Below are 26,228 nucleotides of genomic sequence, written 5' to 3' on the forward strand. Positions count from 1 at the left end.
ACGCCTCCCCACCATTGTCAGGAGTTCATCACACTGCTCACTCGCCACAACTTCGTCATGCCCCACGCTTCCCCACCTCTCCACCTCGTCACCCCTCCTCCCCGAAGGTACATCAACTGCAACGAAGCCAAGCAGAAGAAGATCGAAAGAGACATTAACAAAATTTTAATCAACAGGAGTAGATCCTACGCGAATATCTTCGTGTACGAAAATTTCAAAATTGTGTACAGGCTATACGCAGGTAGGGAGAAAAGCAGCAGCGCCATTGTGGCAATAGCAGCGGCAGCGGCAGTGGAAGCGGCAGCAGCAGCGGCAGCGGCGGCGGCAGCGGAGGCGGCAGCGGAGGCGGAGGCGGAGGCTGTGAGCCCTACAGTTTCGCTTGTGCGGCATTTTATTGGCTCGCCGCGCAAGGGTGATCCCCCGATACACGCCCCTCCTGATGCGCCACTGATGCGCCCCCGACACCGCCACTCACACCGCCCCTGATGCGCCACTCACACCTCCCCTGATGCGCCACTCACACCGCCCCTGATGCCACTGATGCCACTGATGCCCCTCATTCCGCCGCCCCCCGCGCAGGCCTCTACTTCGTCGTCTGCATCGAGAACGAAAACGAGTTATACATTTTGGAGTTCATCCACTTCATGGCGCAGCTTCTGGATACCTTCTTTACCAACGTGTGCGAGCTGGACCTCCTGTTCAATTTTCACTTTCTGTACTACTTCTTCGATAACATCATCCTGGGGGGGTACATCTACGAGGTCAACAAAAATATCATTCTCGACAAAATAAGTAAAATAAAAAAAGTTATATGATGAGTAGTGGAAGGGGAGAGTTGACAGACACTGCATCGATGTAACTACGTCAAGTGTTAGACCCTAACTAGCGTACACCCTGTGGAGAGACAATCCTACAAGGCTGCCTACCCACCACCACCACCACCACCACGTGTGCTCAACACCCCTTCCTGATGCATTCCACATTTATTTCACACCCCTTCAAATTTGAGCTGCACTACCTGCCAAGCAGCATCATCTCGTTCTATTCGTTTTTGTAAAAGGTAAAATTATCTCTTCCTTTTTTTTTTTTTCCGAGTTGTTTTTGGGACACTCTGCCCGTTGCCACGTGGCTCGTTGGAACTGTGCTTTGTGTCCCCGTTTCGTTGTCATCGTTTCGTTCCAGCCGTCCCTTTTCCGCCTTCCCCTTGTCATCGTTTCGTTCCCGCCTTCCCTTTCCCGCCGTCCCTTTCCTGCCCCTCGTTCCAAACGCACCACCAATTTTTCTGTACTTTTTTTTCCCGCGCAAAGAACACTTAAAATTTCGACTCGAATGGAAGAAGGGGGGCAGCTTCCCATTTTACTCTCTAATGGAGTGAAGCGCGCCGCCCACTGAACGCAGCGGCTGTTGGATAGAGGCACAACGCAGCGCGAAAACCTTTTTTGCAAGTACAAGGTGCAGTTGGAAAAACGGGTCGACATGTTTTGTTCCCCCCAACTTCACTTCTTAGAGGTGAGCACCCACATAGCCGCTTCTAACCCATCCATGTGCGTTCAAGGCATCCTATCAAGTGCGCTTCCATCACGAGAGTGGATGCGAGAAAAGGTGCACCTTAATGCGCATAAAAGTGGTACGTACTCTACCCCAGCTGTTACAACAGATGTACAGCCTGGCACGTCAAGCTGATCTTCCCTTGGGGGGGGAAGCGCATCCTCTCGTGCACATATTTACTTCGTGAGCAGAATACACACTCTTCATGCGCGCAGAGTTTTTTTTCCCTGCGTGACGTTGTTTTATCTAAGCGATCATCACAAGGGCAGCGGTGCCCTTCCGTTGCCGCAGCAGTGCATCACCGCAACACTACTTCACTGCAACACTGCATCACCGCAACACTGCCGCACGGTCACCCGTCCGCCATGCAGCTGGGCTGCAGGGGCGCCTCTGCGGGTGCGCGCCAGGCACTCAGAGCCCACAGGAAGAAGCAACAGGCAGGGGCCCTAAACGAGTATAAGGAAAAGCTGCAGGCCCTGTCGAGGCATGAAAAGGTCGTGCGAATTGACCTGAATGGAAAGGAGAAGAAAACGAGCAAGTACTTTTTCGAGAAGGATAAATATGTGTACGTGAGGACCAAGGCGGAGATTGAGCGGTTCGACAGGGGGGCAGGGCGGCCCATCGGCGGGGCGTTGGTCCCGTCGGCGACGTCGGGGGCGACACCGGCCATAACCACCGCCAGCGCCGCTAACAACGCTAACAATGCTAACATAGCCAACGCCGCTAACATCGCCAACGCCGCTAACATAGCCAACACAGCCAAGGAGCGAAGGCGGCGCAAAGCTGAGAAGGCCCTGCGAGACACGTACGACCTGACCCAGGAGGAACTGCTCTACATGAAGTTTGTCCAAAAAATAAAAATCAAAAACATTTACTCGCTACTCAACAACATAAAAAAAAATAAATACATAAACAAGAAGCAGAGAGACGTCATCCTCAGCTGCATCTACAAGTACGGAAGTCACAACTGCTATGTGATGTCAAAAAAGGAATTTTTTTTCTTCCTTTACATTTTCCCTCAGCAATTAAAATATGCCACCAAAACAGTGCACTATTTGAGGAGTCTCCTTGACAAGGACCACATGACTCTCACCCAGTGTCTGAGATTGATAAGCGAAAAAAATTTATTCCATGTGAACTGCTACCTTAGAAGTCATTACGTCCGCTTCCTAACTCGAAATGCACACAAAATTAGCTTGCCACAGATATTGCACCTTTTATCAAGAGGTTCCTACCTCTTCGCCATCACCCCTGACTTCAAAACGGAGGAGGAACTGCTAGATGATCTCCTTAAAAAGAAGCTGCTTCAAATTGTAAAGGAGACAAAGAAGGTTCCCCTTGATGGAGACCTAAAATGGGATTACCTACACTTCATAGAATGGTGTACCCGTCAAGAAAATATGTACCTAAACCTCTTCTTTAACGACCTGTTTGTGCACCTACACAGGAGAGTATTCATCGACAACGTGGATGTCCTAAAGCGGAACCAGGATCATGAATACCTACAGAGAGTCCTAACCCTGGGGAGATACAACCTCTGCATAAACCACTTAAATGTGTTAGCCTTCAGTAGTGATGTCGGTTGCTTCCATACGAGGGGGAACACCACCAAGGTGAAGGTCTTCCCGTCCTACATTACGGGGCAGAGAAGGGGGGGAACGAATAGGGACGCTCCCCGCGGGGGGGCACCCGGCGAAGCAGGAGAAGCAGGAGAAGCAAACGAAATAGGAGAAGCAGGAGAAGCAAACGAAGCAGGAGAAGCAATCGAAGAAGCTGCACCCGATGCGCAAGAAATGAACCAGCCAAGCAGGCACACCCATGTAAACGCCGCCCCTCCGTGTGATGATCCAGCGGAGACAAACCAGTTTGCCACAAAACCAACGCGAGAAAGTGACACATTGAGAAATATGAAAATGGCCTTCTCCTTCTCGACCCCATTCGAAAAAATAAAAAGTAATCGATACGACGAGTTGAAGAACCTGTATCAAATTAACACAAAAATTACAGATAAAAATGTTAAAATTTTATTGAGATTTTTTCGGATGCTATATCATCACAGTAGTAGTTCATCCCATTTAGAGAATCTTTTTTGCAGAGGTAATTTTCCTCAAATTATTTCTGACCTGAGGAAGGGATGGGAGATTCCACCTTTCGATCATCAACCTATGTGTAGGACTGACTATGGAGAGAACTCCCCTCTTTGGAGACTCATCTGTTGGTGGACCTCCGATCAAGTGATGAGTTCTCCCGACAAACAGGTACCCTTTTTTTACAACCTATTCGAGCATACCCAAGGAGGAACCCTCCCCAAGGGAGAGCTTCCAATTCAGGAGAAGCAACTCCACCAATGCGGAATTGCCCAATCGAAGGTGACATTATTATCAGACCAAGAAACGAGGGGAAGGAAGAAAAAGAACAACCAGGAAAAAGAGAACCCTTCTGACGTTTATCACCTGTCTAACTCAACCCCGCTTGAGAATCTCCTTCCCTTCTTTCAAGCAAAGGACCCCATCTCACTCATCGTAAACAACGTCTACTTCAGCACACAGTACAACAAAAAATATTTCTACAAATCCCAGTTAAACAGTCTCGCGAAGTGTTTGCTTTATATGAGCAACTCATTTGTGCAGTACGTTCAGGGGGGGGACTGCTCCGAGGTGGAAGTGAACCCACATCAGAAGGAGAAAAAGAAAAAGAAGAAGCTCCTTCTGAGCCAAGTGGAAAAAACCTTTTACGAAATTTTCACCTACGTCATGAAGAATGTGTACCTTATTAACCTACCCAACTGGTTCCACATCTTCGTTGCGGTGTCGAAGTTTGGTGGAGCTTCTTCAGGTGGAGCCCCTTCTCGTGGAGTACTTCCCTCTAAGATGGTGAAACCACGTGAAGAGAACCCATTCCCCACCGACCGAATGGGAAACCTGCTCCAGATTGTGCACACCGTGAGGGCGTACCGCTACCAGGAAGTGCGCACCATCGTGGAGGAAGAAGACAGTCGGCGTTGCCTACAAATCGGGGAGTCGCCCTTTCAAGAGGACCGCGATCAGGATCAGGACCGGGATCGGCTCCCAGGCGGGGATCCCCCCAACTACGACACTCTGCACAAAATCATACTTGGCAAGTTTAGGATAGACGGTGAGCCAGTTAGCACCGCGGGCAAGGAGGCACCACTTCTGGAGAAGGGGTCTCATAACATGGGAAAGACAGCCGAGACAGCCGAGACAGCCAAGACAGCCAAGACAGCCAAGACAGCCAAGACAGCCGAGACAGCGTCTCCTTCGTTGAGATACACTTACCAAATGGGCAGATCACCTTGCATGATAACTCTGCAGCGAGCGGCTAACTTCCTCCTTAGCATGCTATCCAACTACCTTGACGGAGCGCCCTTCCAGAAGGAGCGATTCCTAATCATCCTATACTACTTGAACAGGTCCATTTTGAAAGACGCGGCGGTGCAGACTCACCTCGAGACGAGGTTACACAAAAATCATGAGACATTTCGGAATAGATTCTTTTATGTGCACACCGGGTGCGGGGGGAATAAGCCGATGTTGGACAAGTCGCTGGTTGCGAAGGTGCGGGCCGCCTACTTGACGCGCTCTCCCTGTTTAAGCGGCGTACCCAGCCGTCCTAGTTCTCCCGGTTGGCGTAGCTCCCCGATTCGCACCAACAAGGACACCCCGTCGGATGAGCACACGCACGACATGTACACCCAGATGGAGAATCTACTTCGGAAGAACCAACACTGCTTTACGCTGAACGACATGATCACCTTCATCGTTACGTACAGCCTGAACGGGCTTTACCACTCGACCATATACTACTCCATTTCAAAGTGGCTCCTTCGACACGACTTGGCCTCTCTCCCCGATGAGATGAAAATATTTTTATTCATCCACTTCAGCCATTGCAAACACGTGTACAAGCCGCTCCTCTTGCACCTACTTCGTTTGGTGTCCCAAATTGATGAGATTAACGAGCGGAGTGGTCTCCCCCTTCTGTGCTCTCTCATCCACATTCTAATTAATCAGGATCACCGGGCAAAAAGGGTAAAAATAAAACACGTCCGATATGTTGAGAGAAAATTTGGACAAATTCAGTGGCCTTATTTTTTCCCTCTCGAGTTATTTCTTTGGAACAGTGCACACATGATGGCTTCAAGAAGGACACCCACCTTGGAGAGTGACTCCATGAGTGACAAATTGAAGAACCGAGAAGGAAACTACAAAAGAACGACTTCCACTATTCGTGAAAAAAATGATTCAACAGAATTCACTCGTAACTTAGATTTTAACGTGTCAAAGTTTGAGGATTATATGAAGGAGATTTTTCCAAAAATAGTTCAGCAGTTGGAAAAACGTTTAGTTGTGGGACATGATCGACGGATCAGTACCTCCGATCGGGTGATGTCCCCCGTTTCTCTTGCAGACCTTCACCCATTGGATGAAACCACACAGAAGGAAGTGCTTCAAAATTGCAAAAATCTCCTTTCATACCATTTCGTGGAGAGAAATTTTTTGGTAAGTAGGAGGTCATTGTACTATGCTATACTAGTGCAATTTAAAAGGTGGGGATGGGATAAAACGATTTAATGCTACCCACACGAGAGGGGGAGGGTCGGGGCAGTAGCAGGGATATCGATATGCTCACTTCTAAAAAAAGGGGTTCTCTTTTTTGGGGTGGTATATCTCTATCCTCCTCCCCCCCCCTTCTGGGGGTGTTCCGGTTTTTCTCAAAGTTGAAGGTGCATCCAACTCATTAGCGACCCGATAGGCACGTTAACAGTTTGGTTCTTCCCCAGGAGGGGCTTTCCGTTTAGGAGCTTCCTCGATCGGCGGCTTCACCCCTTGGCAGCTTCACCCCTTGGCAGCTTCCCCGCTTTGCATGCTAATCGGTGCACAGCTGGTCAGCTCTCCCCCTTGTACAGCTCGAGGAAGCGCTGGATGCTCTCCTTGATCTGGTCCTCCACCTCAGCCAAGTCGCAGTTGGCCTGGATCTTCCTCAACACATCGGCATAGTTATTATCGAGGTACTCAAAATATTTCTTCTCAAAGTCCTGCACCTTGTCGATGGTAAGACTAGCGAGGTAGTCTCTCGTGGCTGCATAGATGAGGCAAATCTGGTAGCTGATACTGACAGGAGAGTACTGCTTCTGCTTTAGTATTTCTGTTAATATTTTTCCCTTCTCGATGAGCTTCTTCGTAGATGCATCTAAGTCTGAACCGAACTGAGAAAAAGCCACGATCTCACGAAATTGAGCTAACTCCAACTTCATCGAAGAAGCTAGTTTCTTCATACACTTATACTGTGCACTACTACCTATCCGAGACACACTCAATCCTACATTAATCGCAGGGATTATCCCTTTGTAAAACAATTCACTCTCCAAAAATATCTGTCCATCTGTGATCGAAATGACATTAGTTGGAATGTAAGCCGATACATCGTTATTTAGAGTCTCAATGATTGGCAGTGCAGTTAGACTTCCCCCTTTTAGTGTGTCATTTAATTTAGAGGACCTCTCCAACAGCTTCGAGTGGATATAAAATATATCTCCTGGGTATGCTTCTCTCCCTGGAGGTCTCCTCAGAAGAAGGGACAGCTGTCTATAAGCAACTGCCTGTTTACTCAAGTCATCAAAAATAATCAACGCATGCTTTCCATTGTCTCGAAAATATTCGGCCATGGCACATCCTGTGTATGGTGCCAAAAACTGCAGAGGTGAAGCATCAGAAGCACTCGAATTTACAATAATGGTATATTTCAACGCATCGTATTTTTTCAGAAGATTAACCAACTTTGCGATGTTACTTTTTTTCTGTCCAATAGCAACATAAATACAGTAAACCTTTTCATTATCTGGTACCTGTTCATTTACATTTTTTTGATGAATGATGGTATCTACTGCTATGGCTGTTTTTCCTGTTTGTCTATCTCCTATGATTAACTCTCTCTGACCTCTTCCTATAGGGACTAGACTGTCAATACATTTAATTCCTGTAATAATGGACTCATTTACACTCTTCCGTGCAATAATTCCTGGTGCTTTTATTTCTATTTTCCTTTTTTCATTGGTCTGAATTGGTTTCCCTCCATCAATCTCCTTCCCCAATCCATCCACTACTCTCCCCAATAACTCAGGACCAACACTCACGTCAATAATTCTGTTTGTCCGTTTTATGATATCTCCTTCTTTTATATTTCTGTCATTTCCAAAAATCACTACCCCAACGTTATCATACTCCAGGTTAGTAGCCATTCCATACGTAATGTTTGATGCACCTCCTCCATCCCCATCACTGTTGTGAATTTCTAGCAGTTCTGACGACTTCACATTGTTTAACCCAAAAGCTCTACATATTCCGTCTCCTACACTTAACACGTATCCCACTTCATTTGCGGATGTCTTAAAATCAAACTGTTCAAATTTTTTCTCCAGAATTTTGGAGATTTCCACAGGGCTTATTTTCGTGGAGTATGGCAGTACTGCGCCGCTGCTCCATTTTACCTTCCTCCTCAGCTGCTGACCCAGCTGCTGCCCTAGCAGCCGCATTTTAGCCGCTCCCTGCATGTTGTGTAAAGCGACCTGCGCAGCGGAGCTGGGAGCCACGTTCGAGGCGACGTTCGCAGGGGGGAGTTGCAGCGATGTGGGTTGCGACGTTCGTTGCGATGTTCGAAGCGACGTCCGTAGCGACGTTCCTAGCGATGTTCGTACCGCCGTTCGTACCGCCGTTCGTACCGCCGTTCGTACCGCCGTTCCTAGCGCCGTTCGTTGCCACCTTCGCAGGGGGATGGCTCAACCTGCTGCTTCTCTGCTATACCACTACTGGTGCCGCTTCTATCACTGACGGAGCCCCCTCTCGCATGCTCGCCCGGTGTGCATACAACGGGGCGTCCTTCTGGGGGATCTCACGCGATGTTTCCTCTGCAGGTTAGAGACTAAAGGGGGGGGAAAAAAAAAAAAAAGGGGAAATAAACCAACTCTGAGATGTGCAATCAGTCAGGTTAAGCCAATTCAGGCCAGTTTAGCCAGTTCGGGCCAGTTTAGCCAGTTCGGGCCAGTTTAGCCAGTTCGGGCCAGGCTACCCCCTGGCATGCCACGCCACGCGCTCTCTCCCCTCCGTACACGCACACCTTAGGCGGTTCCCAAAAAAAGGAAAGGCCAACTAAACATACCGCGCGGGGTGCGGAAGGAATACTCATGCAACTCCAACACAATTGCGCGAAAAGAGATTATGTTCCGCGGGGAACAACGTAACAAAAAGGGGCACGTGACCACAGGTGGGGGAAGGAGCGTTTCTCTTCCGTTTCGCCTCGCCCTGCGAGTTAGCGATTGTTCGTTGCTTTTAACAGGTAGCTGCGGAGTGCTGTTTCCTGTTAACTACTTCCTCTTTGCCGCTTCCTCTTTGCTGCTTCCCTTTTTTTTCCTTTTTTCCGTTTTTTTTTTTTTATTTTTTCTTCCAGTTCGCTCTAGAGAAACAAAAAAAAAAAAATAAAATAACCTCCCAGCATGACAATTTACCCCCCGCTAAAGTACCTTGGCTGAAGTACCTTGGCCGAATTACCACACGGAGTTCAAACGATACACAAAATTTCGCACAGCAGGTCGGGGGCACAATAAAGTACATGTGATAATTTTTGTATGCACGCGGGTGTATTCTAAAGCTCTTCCAGTCAGTCAATCAGCGCTACCCTCCCTCTGCTCTAGCTCGTGCTTTTTTTTTTTTTTTTTTTTTTTTTTTTGCCATAGTGCACACATTCGACTTCTACATGGTGAAAGTTATAGATACATCTTCCCCTTCCCCTTTTTTCTCTTTTTTTTTTTTTTTTTTTTTTGGTTTGCTCACCATGTAAGTTGCAAATAAACATGCCAATCTTGGGAACCACCAAAGGAACTCTAAATTATATTTGCATTTTTTTTTCTCCCCATTGATGTCACTACAAAGTGGGATGAACGGATATCTTTTCATTCCCCATATGTTGGAATCTCGCTCCCCTGGTCAGTTGTGCAATTGCGAAATGCGCACGATCCCACCTCCCCCCAGGTCAGCTGTGCAATTGCGAAATCTTCACGATGCCACCTCCCCCCTGGTCGCAGTGATGCACTCCTACCTGCATACCCGTTGGAGGAAAAATCACCAAACGCGCTTTCACACAGTTTGCCCCCCCCCCGCTCTGCAACAAATTTTGGAGCCAATATGCTGGGAAGCACTTCCCAAGAAAAGAGGGGGGGGCTCCCCCCCTCACCCCCTTACTATGTACGTACACACGTGAAGAAATGTATGGTGGCCCGTTTGATAGCCACGGCTAGCTAATACACACGATAAAGCTTCGCTCGTCCCAAAGAGGTACACCTTTTTTTAACACTTCGCTTGAGGGAGACGCGCTCACGGGGAATATCCATCATTCATGTCACCCTGCGCGTGACGCGTCAAATGGGGTACCTCAACGGGGGCGCTTCAACGAGGGCACTTCAATGGGGGCGCTTCAACGGGGGCACTTCAACGGGGGCACTTCAACGGGGGCGCTTCAAATGGGGCGCTTCAAATGGGGCGCTTCAAATGGGACGTTTTAAAAAGCGCCCCTTCCTGTGGCTCGTCTTTCTTCGCGCCGCTGGAACGACGCCCCCCTCATTTTGTTAGTATCATCCGGGTCGAAATAATCCAAAAAAAAAAGAAAAAAAAAAAAAAAAGGGACATTCAAAGTAGAGAAAAATAACATCACTCGAGTGCGTTGCACGGCCTCTCTCCGTTTTGCCCCGCTTCTCCCTTTTTTACGAAATAGGAGGAGGCTCCCCCACGCGGTAGTCCCCTCGAGGGCGTGTACACATTTTTAATCGCTCAAATTGGCGCACGCCCAGGTAGGGTTTGATTCGTGCCCAGTGGTGTGCTGGCGCATACGCAGACGGGGCGGAAGAGGTGTGCTTCTCCAACACAAACAGCTTCTCCTACACAAACAGCTTCTCCTACACGAACAGCTTCTCCTACACGAACAGCTTCTCCAACACAAGCAGCTTCTCCTACACAAATCGCTTCATCTACACAAATTACTGCCCCTATTAAAAACGCTTCTCCTACAGAAACCGCTTCGCTTGTTCAAACCGCTTCGCTTATTCAAACCGCATCGCTTATACAAACGGCTTCTCTGAATGCCCCCATGAGGCGCGCGACGTTCCTGCTGAAGCTGCTGCTGCTGGCGGCCATAACCACCCAACAGGGGCTTCTCTCGTGGCAACTGATGACCAGCAAAATGCTCGTGCTGCTGCTAGATGTCGGGCTACTTACCATCTTCCTCTACCTACAACTCAGATCAGCCAACAACACACATATGTACATGATATACATCTACAGCATCGTGGCTAAGATAACAGTGATATACTACGTCTCCCTTCCGAGGGCCCTCATTAGCCAACATGAGGAGTCAGGTGGAGGGGGGCCATCCCTACCGTTACCCGTACAACTGGACAACTACGCAAACAGCATCCACGTCGTCAGCTCGACGATCCTCATCTCTATAGTGGTCTACATCTTGTTCTTTTTTGTCACCGATTTTGATCTCCTCAAAGTACGCTTCATCAATTTGGAGATTTTTTTTTGTCTCCTCATAATAACCCACGTATCGATTGATTTTCTCGACATATCTGATTTTTTTTATTGTATTAATCTCCATTTTTTTCTGTACCACTTTCGAGTGGTACAGGAGTTATCCGTGTTTACTAACCCCGATCTGTTTCTTCATGCTTCCATCGATAGGAAGCGTCTCATCGAATTTTATTCCTTCTTCCTACATGCCTACCAAGCTGTTTTCATACTCTTTGGTGTTCTGCTCTGCGTAAATATAGCCATTCATGCTTACTCTCTTCCGAGTTTTTCCTACGAAAGTAACAAAAAGAAGAAGCTCTCCACTAAAGGGGGGGGAGATATAGGAGACCATTCCCCTAGTGGACCCCATTTACTACACAGTTACAGTCGTGATGCGGCGCTGCATAGGTGGAGTAGCCACCGGAAGGATGGCAACGGTGGTGGAGGGAAAGACCATTATGGGTACCCTCCTGGTGGGGCTCTTACCAAAAGGAGTAGTTCCCTGGGGGGGCCTCCACTATTGGAAGGGAAGCATTCGATTAGTAGGGGCATGACTGGGGGGATAACTAGGGGTACAACCGGGGGTATAACCGGGGGAACTTCTTCCTTCTGCCCTTCCTCCCCCGCTTTAGCTTCCACTTCCGCTGAGGACTCCCTCCCCAGATCCAAGGTCGGCGGGGACGCCATGTCCTGCCTCAAGTACATCAGCATATACAGCTTCTTCTTCACCGATGTGTCTCTCTTCACGGCACGCCTGTTCCTTTACTTGATCTTCTCGGCTACCTCGTGTAAGGGCCATCGCCAACCGAGGAGCCGCGGCGCCACACATTCGCACACTTCCCGCCACCCATTCGCACACTTCCCGCCACCCAGTTGTGCACCTCCCCGATGATCACCCCCCAGCTGATCGCTTCCCCATTGATCGCCTCCCCTCCCCTCCCCGCTGATCACCCCCCTATGCAGGTTCCCCCCAGTTCATCATGAAGAACCTCTGCTTCGCCATCATCCACGGGTCGCGCATCTACCGGAAGTCCAAGTTTTACAACCGCCGCAGGGGCGAGAAGGGCCGCCCGGGAAGCTCACCCACGGGGGGGAGCTACACCAACGAGTGTGAGATTTACTCCCATAAGTCTGCGATCTGCACCGATAAGTGTGAGATCTGCACCGATAAGTGTAAAATCTGCACCGATACGTGTCAAATCCACGCATGTGAGTACGAAAAGAGCCATTCAGAGGAAGGCCCGAAACACAGCCCACACAAATCATCGACCAGCCTGCACTTTAAGGAAAGCCACGTGAACACGGACCTACTCAGCAGGAGCTTCAGATCTACAGACACGATAAACATAAACGTGATTCAAAATTCTGACTACAACCGTGTTGATAGTCTAAGTTACGATAAAATAACCCCACAGTATTATTTTCATTATTTAAAATACAACAGACTGAACTTCAAAAGGTACATGTCATGCTATGTGGACCAAATAGAGAAAAATTCATTTGGGTATTCTGTGATCTTCCTCTTTTTCTTCATTCTGATAGCGACTAAAATTGCCATCCTTGTGGTTACCTACACAATGGACTTCGATCAAGACCTGAACCAGCATTTGTATGACTTGACTTACCTATGGAATATCAACACGATTAGGTCCTGCTGGATTCTCAGGATTAATTCTTTTATTATTTTAGTTTATTCATTTTGCTCTCTCCTTCTTTACGTTGTTACCTGTTCCCTATTCGATGGGATCTTCATGTCCTTGATGTATGTCTTTAACCTGCTGTCATTCTTTTTCGTCCTCCTCATCATGTCTAAATATAACCCGTCGTACGACATGCTGGACTACTTTAATAAAAAAAAGAACACGCTGGTGGTTCTCTTCCTCTTTGGCTACCTGGTAGGCCTGTCAAACGAGGGAAATTGGCAAAACGCAGCCGCTACACCGATACACCGCCGCTACACCACACCACCGCTACATCACACCGCCGCTACATCACACCGCCGCTACACCAGCACACCGCCGCTACACACCGCAGGCCTACCTCTTCCTCGCGGACACGTACATGTTCATCTACATGCTGCTCGGGCGGAAGTACATCACCTATCGAAGACGAATAAAAACGCGGAGGGGAAACGAAGCACAAGGAAGGGCGGGATACCACACAGAAACGGAAGAAGAAGTGTTAACACCCATATCAGTGGTGTCCTCCTTTACCCTCAAACTGATTAGACATATGAAGGGACCTATCATGCTTAATAGAATAATAATCAGCAAAAATTTAATTAAAAATACACGAGTTGACAATTTTTTGTTTTTTTGTCACGTAAAAGAAATTGGCATTAAGTTGGTGCTTTATTTTTTCACGTGCTTCCTCGCACTGAGGGAAGACGCGATTAATGTTACCTTTATTCTGTTTGTTTTTTTTGTGAATTTTTTTTTGTCCCTTATGTATTTGATTTTTTCCAAGGTGGACCGGGACTTAGCCATGGACTGCATCTTCACGCAGGCGCTCTTTCTGGACCTTAGCAGGGCCTCGCGTACGCCGTGGAGGGGAGTGGGGAGGAGCGAAGCGACTGGAGCATTGCGAGCCGCGGTTTACGTTGCTACTTCACCCCTTTGCTGCTTTGCCCCTTTGCTTCTTCACCCCTTTGCTGCTTCGCCCCTTCGCCGTTTCTCCCCTTCTTGCATTGCGCCCCCCTGCAGCTGCCCACGCCTGCAACTGCCCACGCCTCTCCTTAGCGAAACCCCCCCCTCCCCCCATTTTCTCTCAGGAGACGGAAGAGAGGCAAAAGGGGGCGCCACTTCCAAAAGTCAGCAAGAAAAAGGCGCCTTCCACGAGCCGACCGCACACACCAGCGTCTACGAAAAATACTCCTACGAGAATACAGTCCTGTTTGACAACTGCCTGAATTACTTTTGATTCGCCTCACGGAGAGGGCACCCCCCATGGGTGAACGTATCTACGTTCATATGACCGTGTGAGTGTGCACATGGCCGCGTGAGCGTGCATATTACCGCATTTGTGTAGATACGCTGCTGACGCGCTCACTTCTTCTGCGTTTGCCCCGACTGACACCGAACACGTCTTCAAAAAAGGGCTAAGCTGATAAGCTGCATATAACTTCTACCCTGCGCGCGTGCCAACTGGGTCTCCCCACCCCACACCTACACAGTATACGCCTACACAGTATACGCCTACACAGCACACACCTACACAGTACAGACCTACCCCCACACCCGCGTCGCCACAACTGTTCACTCGTTTATGTCGATGTCCTGGAAATTCCCAAAGATGTCCTTAAATTTAATCCCAATTGGAGAGTTAATTATTTCGATTTCCTTCTCCTTGATTAGCAGCTTCTGTCGTTTGATTTCTTCCTCCAGCTCCATGATCCTTTTTGTGTCAATCTGAGTCGGCATCAGGTCCTCCTCCCCGGTGTAGTCCAACTCGATGTCATTTTTTCCGTGTCCACTGTCAAATGGCTTGCCTCCCTCCTCCTCGGGTACACCCTTTTGATCCTTCTCAAAAAGCGAACTCGGAAATATGTAATTCGCTAGGATGTTATCTCTCTGTTTGTTGTTCACTTCTTCCTGTTGTTGGTGGCTCCAATCACCTTCTCTCTCCTCTCCCTCACCATCGGGTCTCTTTATTTCTTGCATGTGTCTCGTGAGAAGGTCATCGAACTGGTCGGAAATTTCCCTCCCATAGTGTCCTGTGTCAGCCCCCTTTCCGTCTCCCCTTTTGTCTCCCTTTTTGTCTCCCTTTTTGCCCCCCTTTTCGCTCTCCCTTTTCTTCTTCACCCCATTTGCTTCTCCCCCCCGCGGTGTTGAGCCATCCCCAGTCTGGGATGTTCCCCCCTCCTCACACGCCACTGCATCGTCGGGGGCATCTGCCTCAACTGGGTCGCTCCCGTCCATCGCCCCCTCCGCGACCTGCTTCTGCGCACCGATCACATCTTTGGCAGCATCACCATTGGGGGTATCACCATTTGCGGCATCACCATTTGCGGTAACATCATTGGCCGTGTCTTCCGTGACCGCGTCTTCCGTGGCTGTGTCCTCCGCCGCCGAGCCCTCCGTGGCCGTGTCCTCCGTGGCCGAGCCCCCCGTGGCCGTGTCATCGCCGCGAGCAGAGGGCCCTCCCCCCCTAGAGCGATGACCACACCGGCTACCAAACAAAACACGCTTATTCTTACAGTACCACTTATAAATAGTTTTCAAATATTTTAGCCTATACGACGAAATGGTGCAAATATGAATATCACTCATCTGATCCCCAAGCAGTTTGTAAAAACAAAATTTTTTCCAAATAGCATTCTTACTCTTTTTGTTGAAGTCATCAGATCGATACAAATTCAGAATTTCCTTCGATGTGGGGAAATTCTTTTTTAAGTCGTTTTTTATTTCCATATAAATTTCCTGCACTTCTATGTAGAGGGATTTAATATTATTTTTCATTTCATCAGTTAGGTCTTCTTTGTTTAGGAGTTCTTTTAATTCTTCCATCATAATTTGTTGATGACTATCGATTACTTCTGTGCTAAAAAGTCTTTCAATGTTTCCTCCTTTTTTTCTTTTGTCTTTCCCGTTTGTGGATTCTTCCGTTTGGGACTCACTTAACATGTTTTTCTTCTTCACATCTTCGTCAGGAAAAGCGCACTCTATTTTTTTCCCGTTATAATTAAGGATGAGTTGACTTGGATTCTCGTTCACTAGGATGTCCTTCAAGCTTCGTCTGACTTGGATTGGCTTTATTTTTTGCCTCTCCTTCTTAGGTAAGCTTTGTTGGCCACTGGGGCCAGGCTTGCTTCTCTCCCCAGGTTTGGCACTCTCCCCCGGTTTGGCACTCTCCCCCGGTTTGCCGCTCTCCCCGGGTGCCTTTCCCTGCGCGGGCTTACTCATACTGTCTGGCACTTATCGAGAAGGCTCTGTTGGGCTGGTCCTCATCGGCGGGTTGAAGCGAAGGCTTCGTCTTCCCCTTCTACCTCCTACGAAGTGGGTATACCATTACGTGCACGCGAGGAACTACGTGTGTACGTAGACGTAGGAACATTTGCATGCACGTTTGTGTGCACCTTTTGAAGGTACTTACATCTGGTCACTTTCACGCACCTACGGGGTGGCCTCATTACAAATGCATTCTAGGAGCATCAACGTAGATTCGTCATTCTGCGGAAATTCCATTTTTTTTTTTCTTCTTTTAATCTCCAAATCGGGATCCTTTATCTTTGATCATGGCGTTTTTTCCACGTCTGCACATTTTTTTCGTTTTTTTTTTTTTTTTCGCCCAAGGGGGGATTAGCAAAATTCATGCGTGATTTGTGCACGAGTGAACATTTCCCTTCCGGGTAGGCACAAACGGATGAGTCACTGGGGAGAGGAACACAAATGTTGTCCTTATGGGTAGACACACATGTTAATCTATATGTATGCATGCCACACACACATAGTGACATATGCATGTCGAGTGGGTGAGATTTCCCCCGCTCAGCTAGGGCCTGGGCGAAGAAGTTTCCACGGGGGGTCTTGTTATTTTTCCACATTTTTTTATACCCATTCCTGCTTTCCTCCCTCGGATGGGAAGCCATAAAAGTAAACACAGTGCTGATCTGAGATCGGCATTTCGCGTGTGAACGGTGATAAGTCCCCTTTTTTTTTTTTTCGTTTCCTGTTCGCTGCAAAGCACTGCAACTTTTTAACCCCTCCCGTAGCTCATACGGCACAATCACATTTGACGCAATTACAACACTGAGCTGGGTGATACCCCTCTCACTGTTTTTTTCCAAAATAATCACACAGGTGTATCCAATGAGCATAGGCAAAGTGCGCATTTTTTTTACGCATGTGTGCAGGGGAAATAAACACATAGGCGTTTTAAGCGTATGCACACTGGCGTAGCTATCACCACTTGCGCCTACCCACAAGGCGTATCATTTCGTTTCGTTTCTTCTCACAACGGGCGCGCTCTGCCGCTCTGCCGTTCTGTCGCTCTGCCGTTCTGCCGATCTGCTGTTCTGCTGTTCTGCCGCTCCGCCGCTCCTCCGCTCCTCCACTCCTCCGATCTGAACGTTCATATTTTTTTTTTTTTTTTAACAAGGAACATTTTTAGCTAGCTACAAATTTGTTGCAAAACAGTTGGTTGTTCTTAAAGATATAAGGGGGGATATATTCCGACTCGCCCGCGATAATGTCTGTCCGTGTGCTCCATTACTTGTTTGATCAGCGTAGCGGTTGCCGCGCAGAGTGGGGGGCATCCTTTGTGTGTACCTTATGTGTGTACTTATGTGTGTACTTATGTGTGTACTTATGTGTGTACTTATGTGTGTACCTTGTGTGTTTTTTTTTTTTTTTTTGTGCCCCACTTTTTGGTCATTTTTACCTTGCCGGTCAGAATTTTTTTCGCCACGTGGCAGCTTCGGAACTTGGCATGTTGGTAACTTGGTAACTTCGTCTCGTCGTCCAGTCGTCTCTTCCTGACTTCTTCTCCGCTTCCCCTCTGCGTGACTTCTTCTCCGCTTCCCCTCTTCGTGACTTCTTCACCGCTTCCCCTCGTCGTGACTTCTGCACCGCTGCGCCTTCCCACCAAAATGATCACCAAAATCCTGAACGGGTGGCGCATCTCCTTCTTCTTCAACCTGATGACCTTCATCGTGCAGCAGCTGGGGCTGTACTACATCCTCTTCGAGTACAACAAATTCATCCTCCTCCTCTGCACCTTCGACATATACATTTTCATCCACTTCTGCTTCAACAACTCCCAATCCTTTGCGGCCGTCAAGGGAGGCAACTGCTGGATCCTCTACGTGTACTCCATCTCCTTCAAAGTCATTTTTATGTACTTTTTTGCCTTCAACGAAAATGCCTATTCAGAAGAAACAAACACAGATTATTATAACAAGTGTGTTATATTTGCTCTCCTCAGTTTGAGTACACTCATATACACAGCTCTGTCTGTGAAGTCGTACAAACAGCTGTACCCAGACGAAATGACCATAACGAATGAACAGATTTTCCATAACAATTTAATCCTCCACGTGGTGATAGACCTCTTTGACATTTTCGAGTTGCTGTTCACTTTGGTCAAGCTCTCATATATTGTTAAAAACACCAATTTTTGGATTAAAATAATTGGAGGAGTCTTAATTTCGTTTTCTCTCTACTTGAATGCTTATTCCTTTCCGATTATATCCCTCGTGACAGAAAAGAACAGAAAAAATTTGGATCTCGGGGATATATACTTCTGCAAAAAGCATGCTGCTGTGATTGGTATCATCCTAGTGGACATCCCCTTTATGATTTTACGTCTTTACTTCCTGGCCTCCTACGTTTCGAATGTACATTTCCAACCCCTTTTAATTAAGAACGTTTGTTTCATCCCGATCAAGTGCCTTACTATAAAGCACTGCAATTTGATTTTCGAGAGGCTACGTCGAAATATAGATCACACAGATAATGGTGGTCGAGTGGGACACACCCTCGCAATCACCAAACATACCAACAGTAATAACAACACTAGCAAATCGGATGATGGCACTCTCATTCCGTATGGCTCTTTTGGTGGGAATAAGCCCAATGTGGGAAATCGCTCCTCAGGAGGGGTTCTGAAGAAACGATCCATTGTATCATTAAGCACCATGGGGTGCAATAACTCGTTGGATATCAAGTCGGTGCAGTCTATGAGGAACGAGGTAGATGTACCCACGGGGGACGCTGTCACTTCCAGGAAGAAGAAAGTTACAACTGTCACTGATGTCAAGCAAGATGGTGAACAAATCAGCGGGAGTGGACATACCCCAATCTCTCACAACCTTTGCGAATACTTCGAACACCTGGTGGAGAATCAAGTAGCCACCTTCCGAAAGCTAAATGTGAAGAAAAACAAAATCGGGAAGAAATTCGCCATGAATAAATTAATGTACACTAATGTATCCAACAATGAAAGGTACCACTGCTATTTGGATGATAGTCTGAAGGTCTCCTACCTGAACCAGATACGCCTAATCATCCCTTATGTAATCTACTGTCTAGGAAAAATAGCTATGTCTATAGTGATTTACTTCTTCTATACAAAGATAAACATCCATGACTTGAAGATAATCCTAACACAGTCAGACATGTATTTCAAATTGTTTGAGCATAACCATATCATGTTTATCGTATCCTTTTTAATAATTTTAGGCAACTCAGTTATATCCTTTTTGTGTTCTGTATTTCTCTCCAGTATAGTGGAGGTCCTATTTTTTACTCTTTTCATCTTCGTAAAGTGTACCTCCGATTTTCTATTCCTCCTCCTTCTCGTCTATAACAACATTTTTGAAATTTTCTTGAGAAATATGAACAAGTCAGAAAAATACGCGCCATATTTTTATCTCCTTTTCGCAGTAATTCCTTCCTTCAAAATTATTAGAAATATTTATGTCTTTTTGTGTTCCTTGTCTGGTCGGCAATTCATCGGGTATATCATTCGCCCCTTTATGAATGAAACCAGTAAGAGTAAGCTTCCCCCTTTTTTGAGCATAAACGGGGGTGCCGCAGCGATCTCAGGGGTGGGTGGAAAAGCAATCAGCGGGTTGAATAGCAATTGGGGTGGGGAAGTAACCAATGGGCTGAGTAATTTAGGTGGAAAGGTAACAAACGGAGTGGGGGGTTCTCCCACTAATAGAGCTCTCCAGACTGACGAACTGAATCTGTTCAATAACCAAGAGTCGAGTCACAAAAATAACTTCAAGGGAGATTACAAAGGATTCATATCTATTGCTTCTCTCCTAATCTACATCAACACAAAGCACATGCACGGACTATCCTCCCTCTCGACACTAATGATAGGAAATAATTTCATCAAGAATTTAAGGCTGAATTATAATTTAAAGAACAACCATCTCCTGCTCATCGTTTTAACTCTCTTGACCCGATTCCTTCTGCTACTCTTTATCTGTATGCACCACAAGTCGAAAATTTTAGCAGATGAGTGTGTCTGCATATTTTACTGCGCAGTTGCTTTTATCTTTATTCTGGATTTAATTTTCAAAGCTGGCTACCTTATTGTCTCTCACAATATTCGAGTATGTGCAGCGTATAATTTACACCTCAAGTCTATGTATGAGGACGTTTACTACAGCGCCAAGGGAAGGGGCGACGTGCAGAAGAGCCACCTCACTGACGTGCAGAAGAACCACCTCAGCGATGTGCAGAAGAACCACCTCACCGACGCGCAGAAGAACCACCTCACCGACCTGCACAGCAAGTACCAGATGAACCACTTCTACGTGCGCACTGTGCCGCTCTTTTCGGAGCTCGTCTAGGTGGACACAGCCACGGAGAGGAGAAGCGGTGAAGCGGGGAAGCGGCGAAGCGGCACGGGGAGAAGTATTAACAGGGGAGTATGCGTCCTACCTCGAATGAGAGGCCTACCCCGAAGACGCGCCCACCAAACCCGAATAACCATTCTCACTACTCCACTTTTTTCTGTAGCACATCCACCCTTGCACCTCGTGTGATCATCTCAACCATTTGGCATTTTTAAAAAGACGTTTTTAAAATGGCAAGCAGTTGGTAGGCGCGTGGGCGAGGTGAAGCAGCCGATCGAGGTTAAGCAGCCTGATCGAGGTGAAGCAGCCCGATCGAGGTGAAGCAACCTCATCGAGTTGGCCAAATGGAGCTAGCTGGCCCAATGGAGCCACTAGCTGGCTAACCAGACCAGGCTGCTCCACCGCGCAAACTTATCGAACGAAAACATAGGACAAATGGGGGCTGTCCTGCACGCGGGCAGGGGCAGCTCATCAATTCAAAATGGGCGGAATTTAAAAAAAACGTGAAAAAGAGGGAAAAAAAGGGGAAAAAAGGGGAAAAAAAACGTGAAAAAAAGGGAAAAAAGGTTAAAAAAGCGAAAAAAAAGGACAAAAATAAGGCAAAAATAAAGGCAAAAATAAGGCAAAAAAAACGTGAAAAAATGAGGGAAAAAAAAAGAACCACCTCTACGCACACTTTGGAATGTCCAGACCGGCGGGAAGCTCTCCTCCCGCCTACGTCACACCATCTGACGAATGAGCTCCACCTTTTCGGAGACTTCCCTTTTCAGAGCTTCGTACCGCTCGTCGGAGAAGTGCCCCTCACCTATGTCTGCATCGGTCCACTCGGCCCGCTTGGCTTCCCCAGTCTGTACGGCTTCCTCAGTCTGTGCGGCTTCGCCAATCTGTGCGGCTTCCCCATCCGGTAGGGTTTCCTCATCCAACAAGGCTCCTCCTCCCGGCTCCTCCGCAGTTGTCGCATTCGGGTCAGAAAACAAATTCCACGTCGAAATGGCCATATTGATCTTGTTTAGCGCGTCATTTATGAGCAGGGGGTCTTCCTTGGCTTTGACCTTATCGACAATTTCGTCCAGTTTCACGTTTATCCCTTTCAGGAATACGTAGCAGCTTTGTTCGTTTGTTGAGACGAGACTGAGGGGCACCTTATGTGCGTCTGCGACGAGGAGTGCGTCCCCTTTATCCGTCTCTTCTCGTGTGTCGCTATTGTCGCGATGGTTTCCATCGCCCCCATCGTCCTCACCATCTCCATCATCCGAACCAGTTTTTCCTTTTCCTTTTTTCCTCCTCGCCGAGGTTTTGTTCTTCTTGCCAAAAGTCTTCTTTCGCTCCTCCGTCTCCTCCATCTCCTCCGTCTTCTCCGTCTTCTCCGTCTCCCCCGTCTCCCCCGTCTTCTTTCGCTCCTCCGTCTCTTCCGCCTCCTGCTCCATGTTACTTCCCCCGTTCATGGGGCCCCCTTCGTCGCAATTTTGCTCCGTTTCACGGCGCCCCTTTCTGGAGGTGCCTTTCTTATGCTTCTTTTTTTTTTTCTTTCCCACTACTGCCAAGGGTTCTTCTTCCGGTGCGTCGCACGCACTGCCGCTCCCAAGAAAGGGGAAAATCGTATGCAAGGGAGAGCCCTCCACGAGGGAAGCACTCAGAGGGAAGACACTCGGGGCGGAGGTACCCAGTCCCTCCTCCTCCAGTCTCTCCTCCTTCAATCTCTGATTTTCCGCCACCAAATTGGCGACCTCCCTGTCTACCTCCGCTTTACCGTCGGCCAGGCTGCGGTTCTTCTGAGCCAACTCGGCCAACTCTCGCCTGGAGTCGAGCAGCTCCTTCTCGAGTTGGCAGATCTTCGTTTCGCTTCCCCGCAGGCTTTCCTCGAGCTGCGCGATGGCGGCAGAGTGGATGTCCTTAGCAGGATTAGCCGCATTAGCCGGATTAGCCGGATTTGCGGCGCTGCCCATGTTGGAGACCTCCTCCTCATCTGCGGCCTCCACGCACTTCTCCAACTTTACCTCCTCCGCGGGGGTGACACTGGTGCCGGCCCGCCTAGCCGCCCGTGCCTCCCTGAGTTTCTGTTCGCACTCGTTCACCAAGGTTTCCATTTCCCTATTTTGAGCTTGCAGCTTCTGGTCGTACTGGCGAATGGCGCACCTCAATTCGTCGTCCTTCTCCCTCAGCAGGGAGGTGCATTCATCAATTTTATTCTGGAGGCTTTTTTCCTTTTCGATTTTGAGCAGTTCTGCTTTCCGCCTCTGCTCGCAAATGTCTTTCATTTGGTTAATTTCTTTCTGAGTTTCTTCCTTCACTTGGCTAATTTCTTTCGCAGTTTCCTCCCTCACTTGGCTAATTTCTTTCGCAGTTTCCTCCCTCACTTGGCTAATTTCCCTCTCAGCTTCCTCCCTCACTTGGATGACCACTCGTTTGTGTGTCTCCGTCATGGATTCTATGTCTCTTTGACATCGTTCTTTCTCCGCTTGCATTTCTTTGGACAGCTCCTGAATTTCTTTCTCCTTCTGGGTGGCCATTTCTTTTATTTGTCCCTGATGGGTTTCCTTCTGTGTTTGCATTAGTGTCTCAAACTGGTTCTTCATTTTTTCCTTTTCCTCCTCAAACTGGTCCTTCATTTTTTGTTTTTCCTCCTCAAACTGCTGCTTTAGTGTCTCCTCATTATGAGTGTACTCTTCGATTTGTTTTCGTTCAAAAGACTGTTGCATCATGCGAAGCGTTTTTATTTCTTCATCCTGTTTGTTTATCTTCCTCTGATATTCATCCACTTGGTTAAAAAGACTTTCGTTTTTTTTTGCTCTCCTTATTGCTTCCGATTTCTTCCTTTAGTTTTTGCTGAGACTGTTGCAGCTCATCGTTCAGTTGCTGCACTTTTCCTCGATACCTTTCCTTTTCTGTTGTTAGCTCTACCACCTGGTTATGCAGTAGCTTCAATTCGTGTTGAATGCTAGACTGTCCATCATCTCTTTCGCGTCTCAGCAGTTCGACTCGCTGGTCTGTAATTTGGAGGCATTTTTCTTTCTCCTCCAAGTCGTTCTGTAGATTTGAGATGATTTTTTTTTTCTCCTTTCTGAATTTTTCCAAGTCTCTATAGGCCATTTTACATCTCAGCTCTGAGCTTATCAAATCTTTTTTTATTTTATCAATTAGGCAATTCAGTTTTACGTTTTCTACTTTTATTTTTTTCATCTGCACGAGGTTATTTTTTATTTCCTTATTCCTTTCGATGAGTTTAAGTTGGTTCACTTTTCCTTCTTTTAGTAGATCACTTTCTATATTGCTGAGCATATCAATTTTTTCCTCTTTACTTGTTATTAATAAATTTTTTTTTTTTATTTCTTCACTCAGGATGTCTTTCTCATGTTCATATATTTTAATTTCTTCTTTCAGTTTGTGTAAGCATTCATCATTTCTCAGGATGGTCTTCTCCTTCTCCTTTAATTCTTCTTGTAATTCCTTCTGCTTTCTTTGCAACTCTTCAAGGTGTTCATTTTTTCTACATAGTTCTTCTTTGTAATTTCCGTTGCACTTTGTATGATGTTTCACTATTTTGCTGAGTCTCATATTTGTGCTTTTTATTTTTTCTTTCATTTTACCTATTCTGCTGTTGAGTGTATATACCTTCATTTTCATTACTTGGTTTTTTTTTCTGTATATTTGTAATTCTTTGGCTAGCTCTCCATTTTGAGATTTAAGTACATGCTTTTCTTGTGTGAGTTTCTGTTTCTCTCTCTCGACCACTTTCATATTTTTACTGACTGTGTTGACTTGACCTACGCATCTTTGCAATTCGATGTGTACATCATCCAAATTGGTAATTAATTCTTTGTTCCTTTCCTTGATGTGTTTAATTTTATTATTACTCATATCGTTTACTCGTTCAAGGTTTGATTTATTCTCCTGTACGTACCTCCTTAACTGATTAATTTCATGAACCATTTTACTTTCTCTTCTCTTCAATCGTCTAATCCTCATCAGGTTATATTCATTTCTGTGTTTGTACTCGTTGGTTAGTTTTTCTTCCTCTTGTATTGTCTGTCTTAACTGCATAATGATCCTCTCGTCCTTCTCCTTCACGGTAGTAATTTCCTCCTCATTTCGTTGCTGCTTTGTTTGTAGCTGCCCAATTTGCTGCTTAACTTCTTCGTAGCTTCTCTGCTTCCTTTCGAGCTCCCTCTTCGCGGCATGCGCCTCGGCTCGTACTCGCTCCAGTTCGTCCTTTTGGCCCTGCGGGGGGGGAGCGGTGCAAAAAACGCGATGAAAAGGGTGCAGTTCAGAAGGGGCGCTTAAAAAGACGCAGTTACGAAGGAGCGGTTAAACGGGTGCAGTTCAGAAGGGGCGGTTAAACGGGTGCAGTTCAGAAGGGGCGCTTAAAAAGACGCAGTTCAGAAGGAGCGCTTAAAAAGACGCAGTTCAGAAGGAGCGCTTAAAAAGACGCAGTTCAGAAGGAGCGCTTAAAAAGACGCAGTTGCGAAGGCGCGGTGCTGACGACTCCCTTAACACTTGGCGAACGCGCGCACCGCCGGCGGACTCACCTCGAATTCCCGCTTCACTCCGACCAAGGCCCGGATGGACACCCAAATGGCGTCCAGCTGCAGCTCCGTCTGCGCAAAGGTGGTGTCTCCGCGCAGGGGGGGGGTGAGCGCATTATCCAAGGGGGCGCCCTGTGCATCGTCCACAGTAACCCCCAATGTGTAACCCAACGTATCACCCATCCTATCGCCTAACAGTTCATCCACTTTATCTCCCAACGTGTCCCTCATCGCTCCTCCATACTTCCCCCCAAGTGCGAACCCCCCCCCTTTGCCACTTTCACGCAGAAACGCAACTACACTCATTATCTTCCGCGAGCAGCTGATGAAGGCGCGCTCCCTATGCCTCGAGTCGGTTAAGCACGTCTGCACACGTTGCAGCCTTATCTTCAACTCATTATTCGCTTGCGCCAATTTGACCTTCTCCTCCTGCAGGAGCTTGTTCCTCTCCTCCACTTGGCTGTTTGCACATCGATACTTTTGCAGCTCCACTCTAACCTCATCCAATTCGTCCAAATATTTTTCTCCCTCCTTTTTTACTCTCTCCAAATTCGCTTCATAAGTCTTTACCTTCTTGTATAAATTTTCGTTCTTTTCAATTTCCTCATTTAGCTTATCCTTACAGCTCTTCAACTCCAACTCGGATTTTACTTTCTCGACTTCGCTTATCTGGATGCTTCTTTCATGTTTTACTAGCATTCTCTTTAATTCCTCCACTTTTTTTTTTTCTTCATTTAGGGCATCCTCATTTGTGGGGTCTCCTCTCGGCCCTTCCTTTTCTGCGGGTGCCTGTGAGAGGGGGGAATGGGGGCATGTCGACGTACGAGAGGTGGTTTACATTGTGAGGTATCTCGGTCCCATTTGATGAGCAGACTGCGCACAATCGAGCCGCACAGAACTACATCACGTCGCGCCCCACCACGTGGCACCCCTACCTGATCCGCCGAAGCTCCTGGGTTGCTTCCCCCAGCGAGCATCTGCAACTCGATCTCCTTCATCCTATTTTGCACGCTCCTTTCAAGCTGGTCCTTTTTGGCATAGAGGCTGTTTAGCTTCATGTGTATGCTTCGGACCTTCAGAGACAGACACCAGTTTAGGTTCTTCTGCTTGAGGAGTTCCCTCCTCAGCTGTGCGCACTGCCACGGGGATGGGTAAGGGGAAGAAAAAAGATTAGGTCATCATGAAATGGAGACACACAGAAGGAAGGTGTACAGGATCGGAGAGACTAATTCAAATGAGCGGAGCGAAGCTTCACTTGGGCTCGCCCCC

The 26,228-nt window shown here is 47.4% G+C and overlaps 7 protein-coding genes across 7 annotated transcripts; 4 read left to right on the top strand and 3 right to left on the bottom strand.

The window, feature by feature from the left end:
* Positions 1 to 107: 107 nt before the first annotated feature.
* On the top strand, positions 108 to 814 carry PCYB_041300 (clathrin coat assembly protein AP17; the record flags this gene model as incomplete). Its single annotated transcript, XM_004225281.1, has 2 exons — positions 108 to 178; positions 580 to 814. Coding segments are annotated over 2 exons (303 nt in total), but the record flags the coding sequence as incomplete, so codon positions are not given.
* A 1,099-nt stretch (positions 815 to 1,913) lies between these two features.
* On the top strand, positions 1,914 to 6,140 carry PCYB_041310 (hypothetical protein; the record flags this gene model as incomplete). The annotated part of the gene is made up of 2 exons (XM_004225282.1): positions 1,914 to 3,917; positions 4,752 to 6,140. The coding sequence occupies 2 exons, from the start codon at positions 1,914 to 1,916 to the stop codon at positions 6,138 to 6,140; spliced, it is 3,393 nt and encodes a 1,130-aa protein (XP_004225330.1).
* Positions 6,141 to 6,454: 314 nt separating this feature from the next.
* On the bottom strand, positions 6,455 to 8,134 carry PCYB_041320 (ATP synthase alpha chain; the record flags this gene model as incomplete). Its single annotated transcript, XM_004225283.1, has 1 exon — positions 6,455 to 8,134. Exon 1 carries the CDS (start codon positions 8,117 to 8,119, stop codon positions 6,455 to 6,457), a length of 1,665 nt encoding a protein of 554 aa, XP_004225331.1. The 5' UTR covers positions 8,120 to 8,134.
* Positions 8,135 to 10,704: 2,570 nt separating this feature from the next.
* On the top strand, positions 10,705 to 14,048 carry PCYB_041330 (hypothetical protein; the record flags this gene model as incomplete). Its single annotated transcript, XM_004225284.1, has 5 exons — positions 10,705 to 11,671; positions 11,762 to 11,917; positions 12,093 to 13,024; positions 13,164 to 13,665; positions 13,900 to 14,048. 5 exons carry the CDS (start codon positions 10,705 to 10,707, stop codon positions 14,046 to 14,048), a joined length of 2,706 nt encoding a protein of 901 aa, XP_004225332.1.
* A 339-nt stretch (positions 14,049 to 14,387) lies between these two features.
* Positions 14,388 to 16,030, bottom strand: PCYB_041340 (hypothetical protein; the record flags this gene model as incomplete). Its single annotated transcript, XM_004225285.1, has 1 exon — positions 14,388 to 16,030. A coding segment is annotated over one exon (1,643 nt), but the record flags the coding sequence as incomplete, so codon positions are not given.
* A 1,685-nt stretch (positions 16,031 to 17,715) lies between these two features.
* PCYB_041350 (hypothetical protein) lies at positions 17,716 to 19,509 on the top strand (the record flags this gene model as incomplete). Its single annotated transcript, XM_004225286.1, has 1 exon — positions 17,716 to 19,509. A coding segment is annotated over one exon (1,794 nt), but the record flags the coding sequence as incomplete, so codon positions are not given.
* A 699-nt stretch (positions 19,510 to 20,208) lies between these two features.
* PCYB_041360 (hypothetical protein) lies at positions 20,209 to 26,095 on the bottom strand (the record flags this gene model as incomplete). Its single annotated transcript, XM_004225287.1, has 5 exons — positions 20,209 to 20,361; positions 21,162 to 23,045; positions 23,200 to 24,654; positions 24,963 to 25,748; positions 25,895 to 26,095. Coding segments are annotated over 3 exons (2,442 nt in total), but the record flags the coding sequence as incomplete, so codon positions are not given.
* Between the last annotated feature and the right edge of the window lie 133 nt (positions 26,096 to 26,228).

Source organism: Plasmodium cynomolgi, chromosome 4 (assembly GCF_000321355.1).
Source record: "Plasmodium cynomolgi strain B DNA, chromosome 4, whole genome shotgun sequence".
In the NCBI taxonomy this organism is placed as follows: domain Eukaryota; phylum Apicomplexa; class Aconoidasida; order Haemosporida; family Plasmodiidae; genus Plasmodium; species Plasmodium cynomolgi.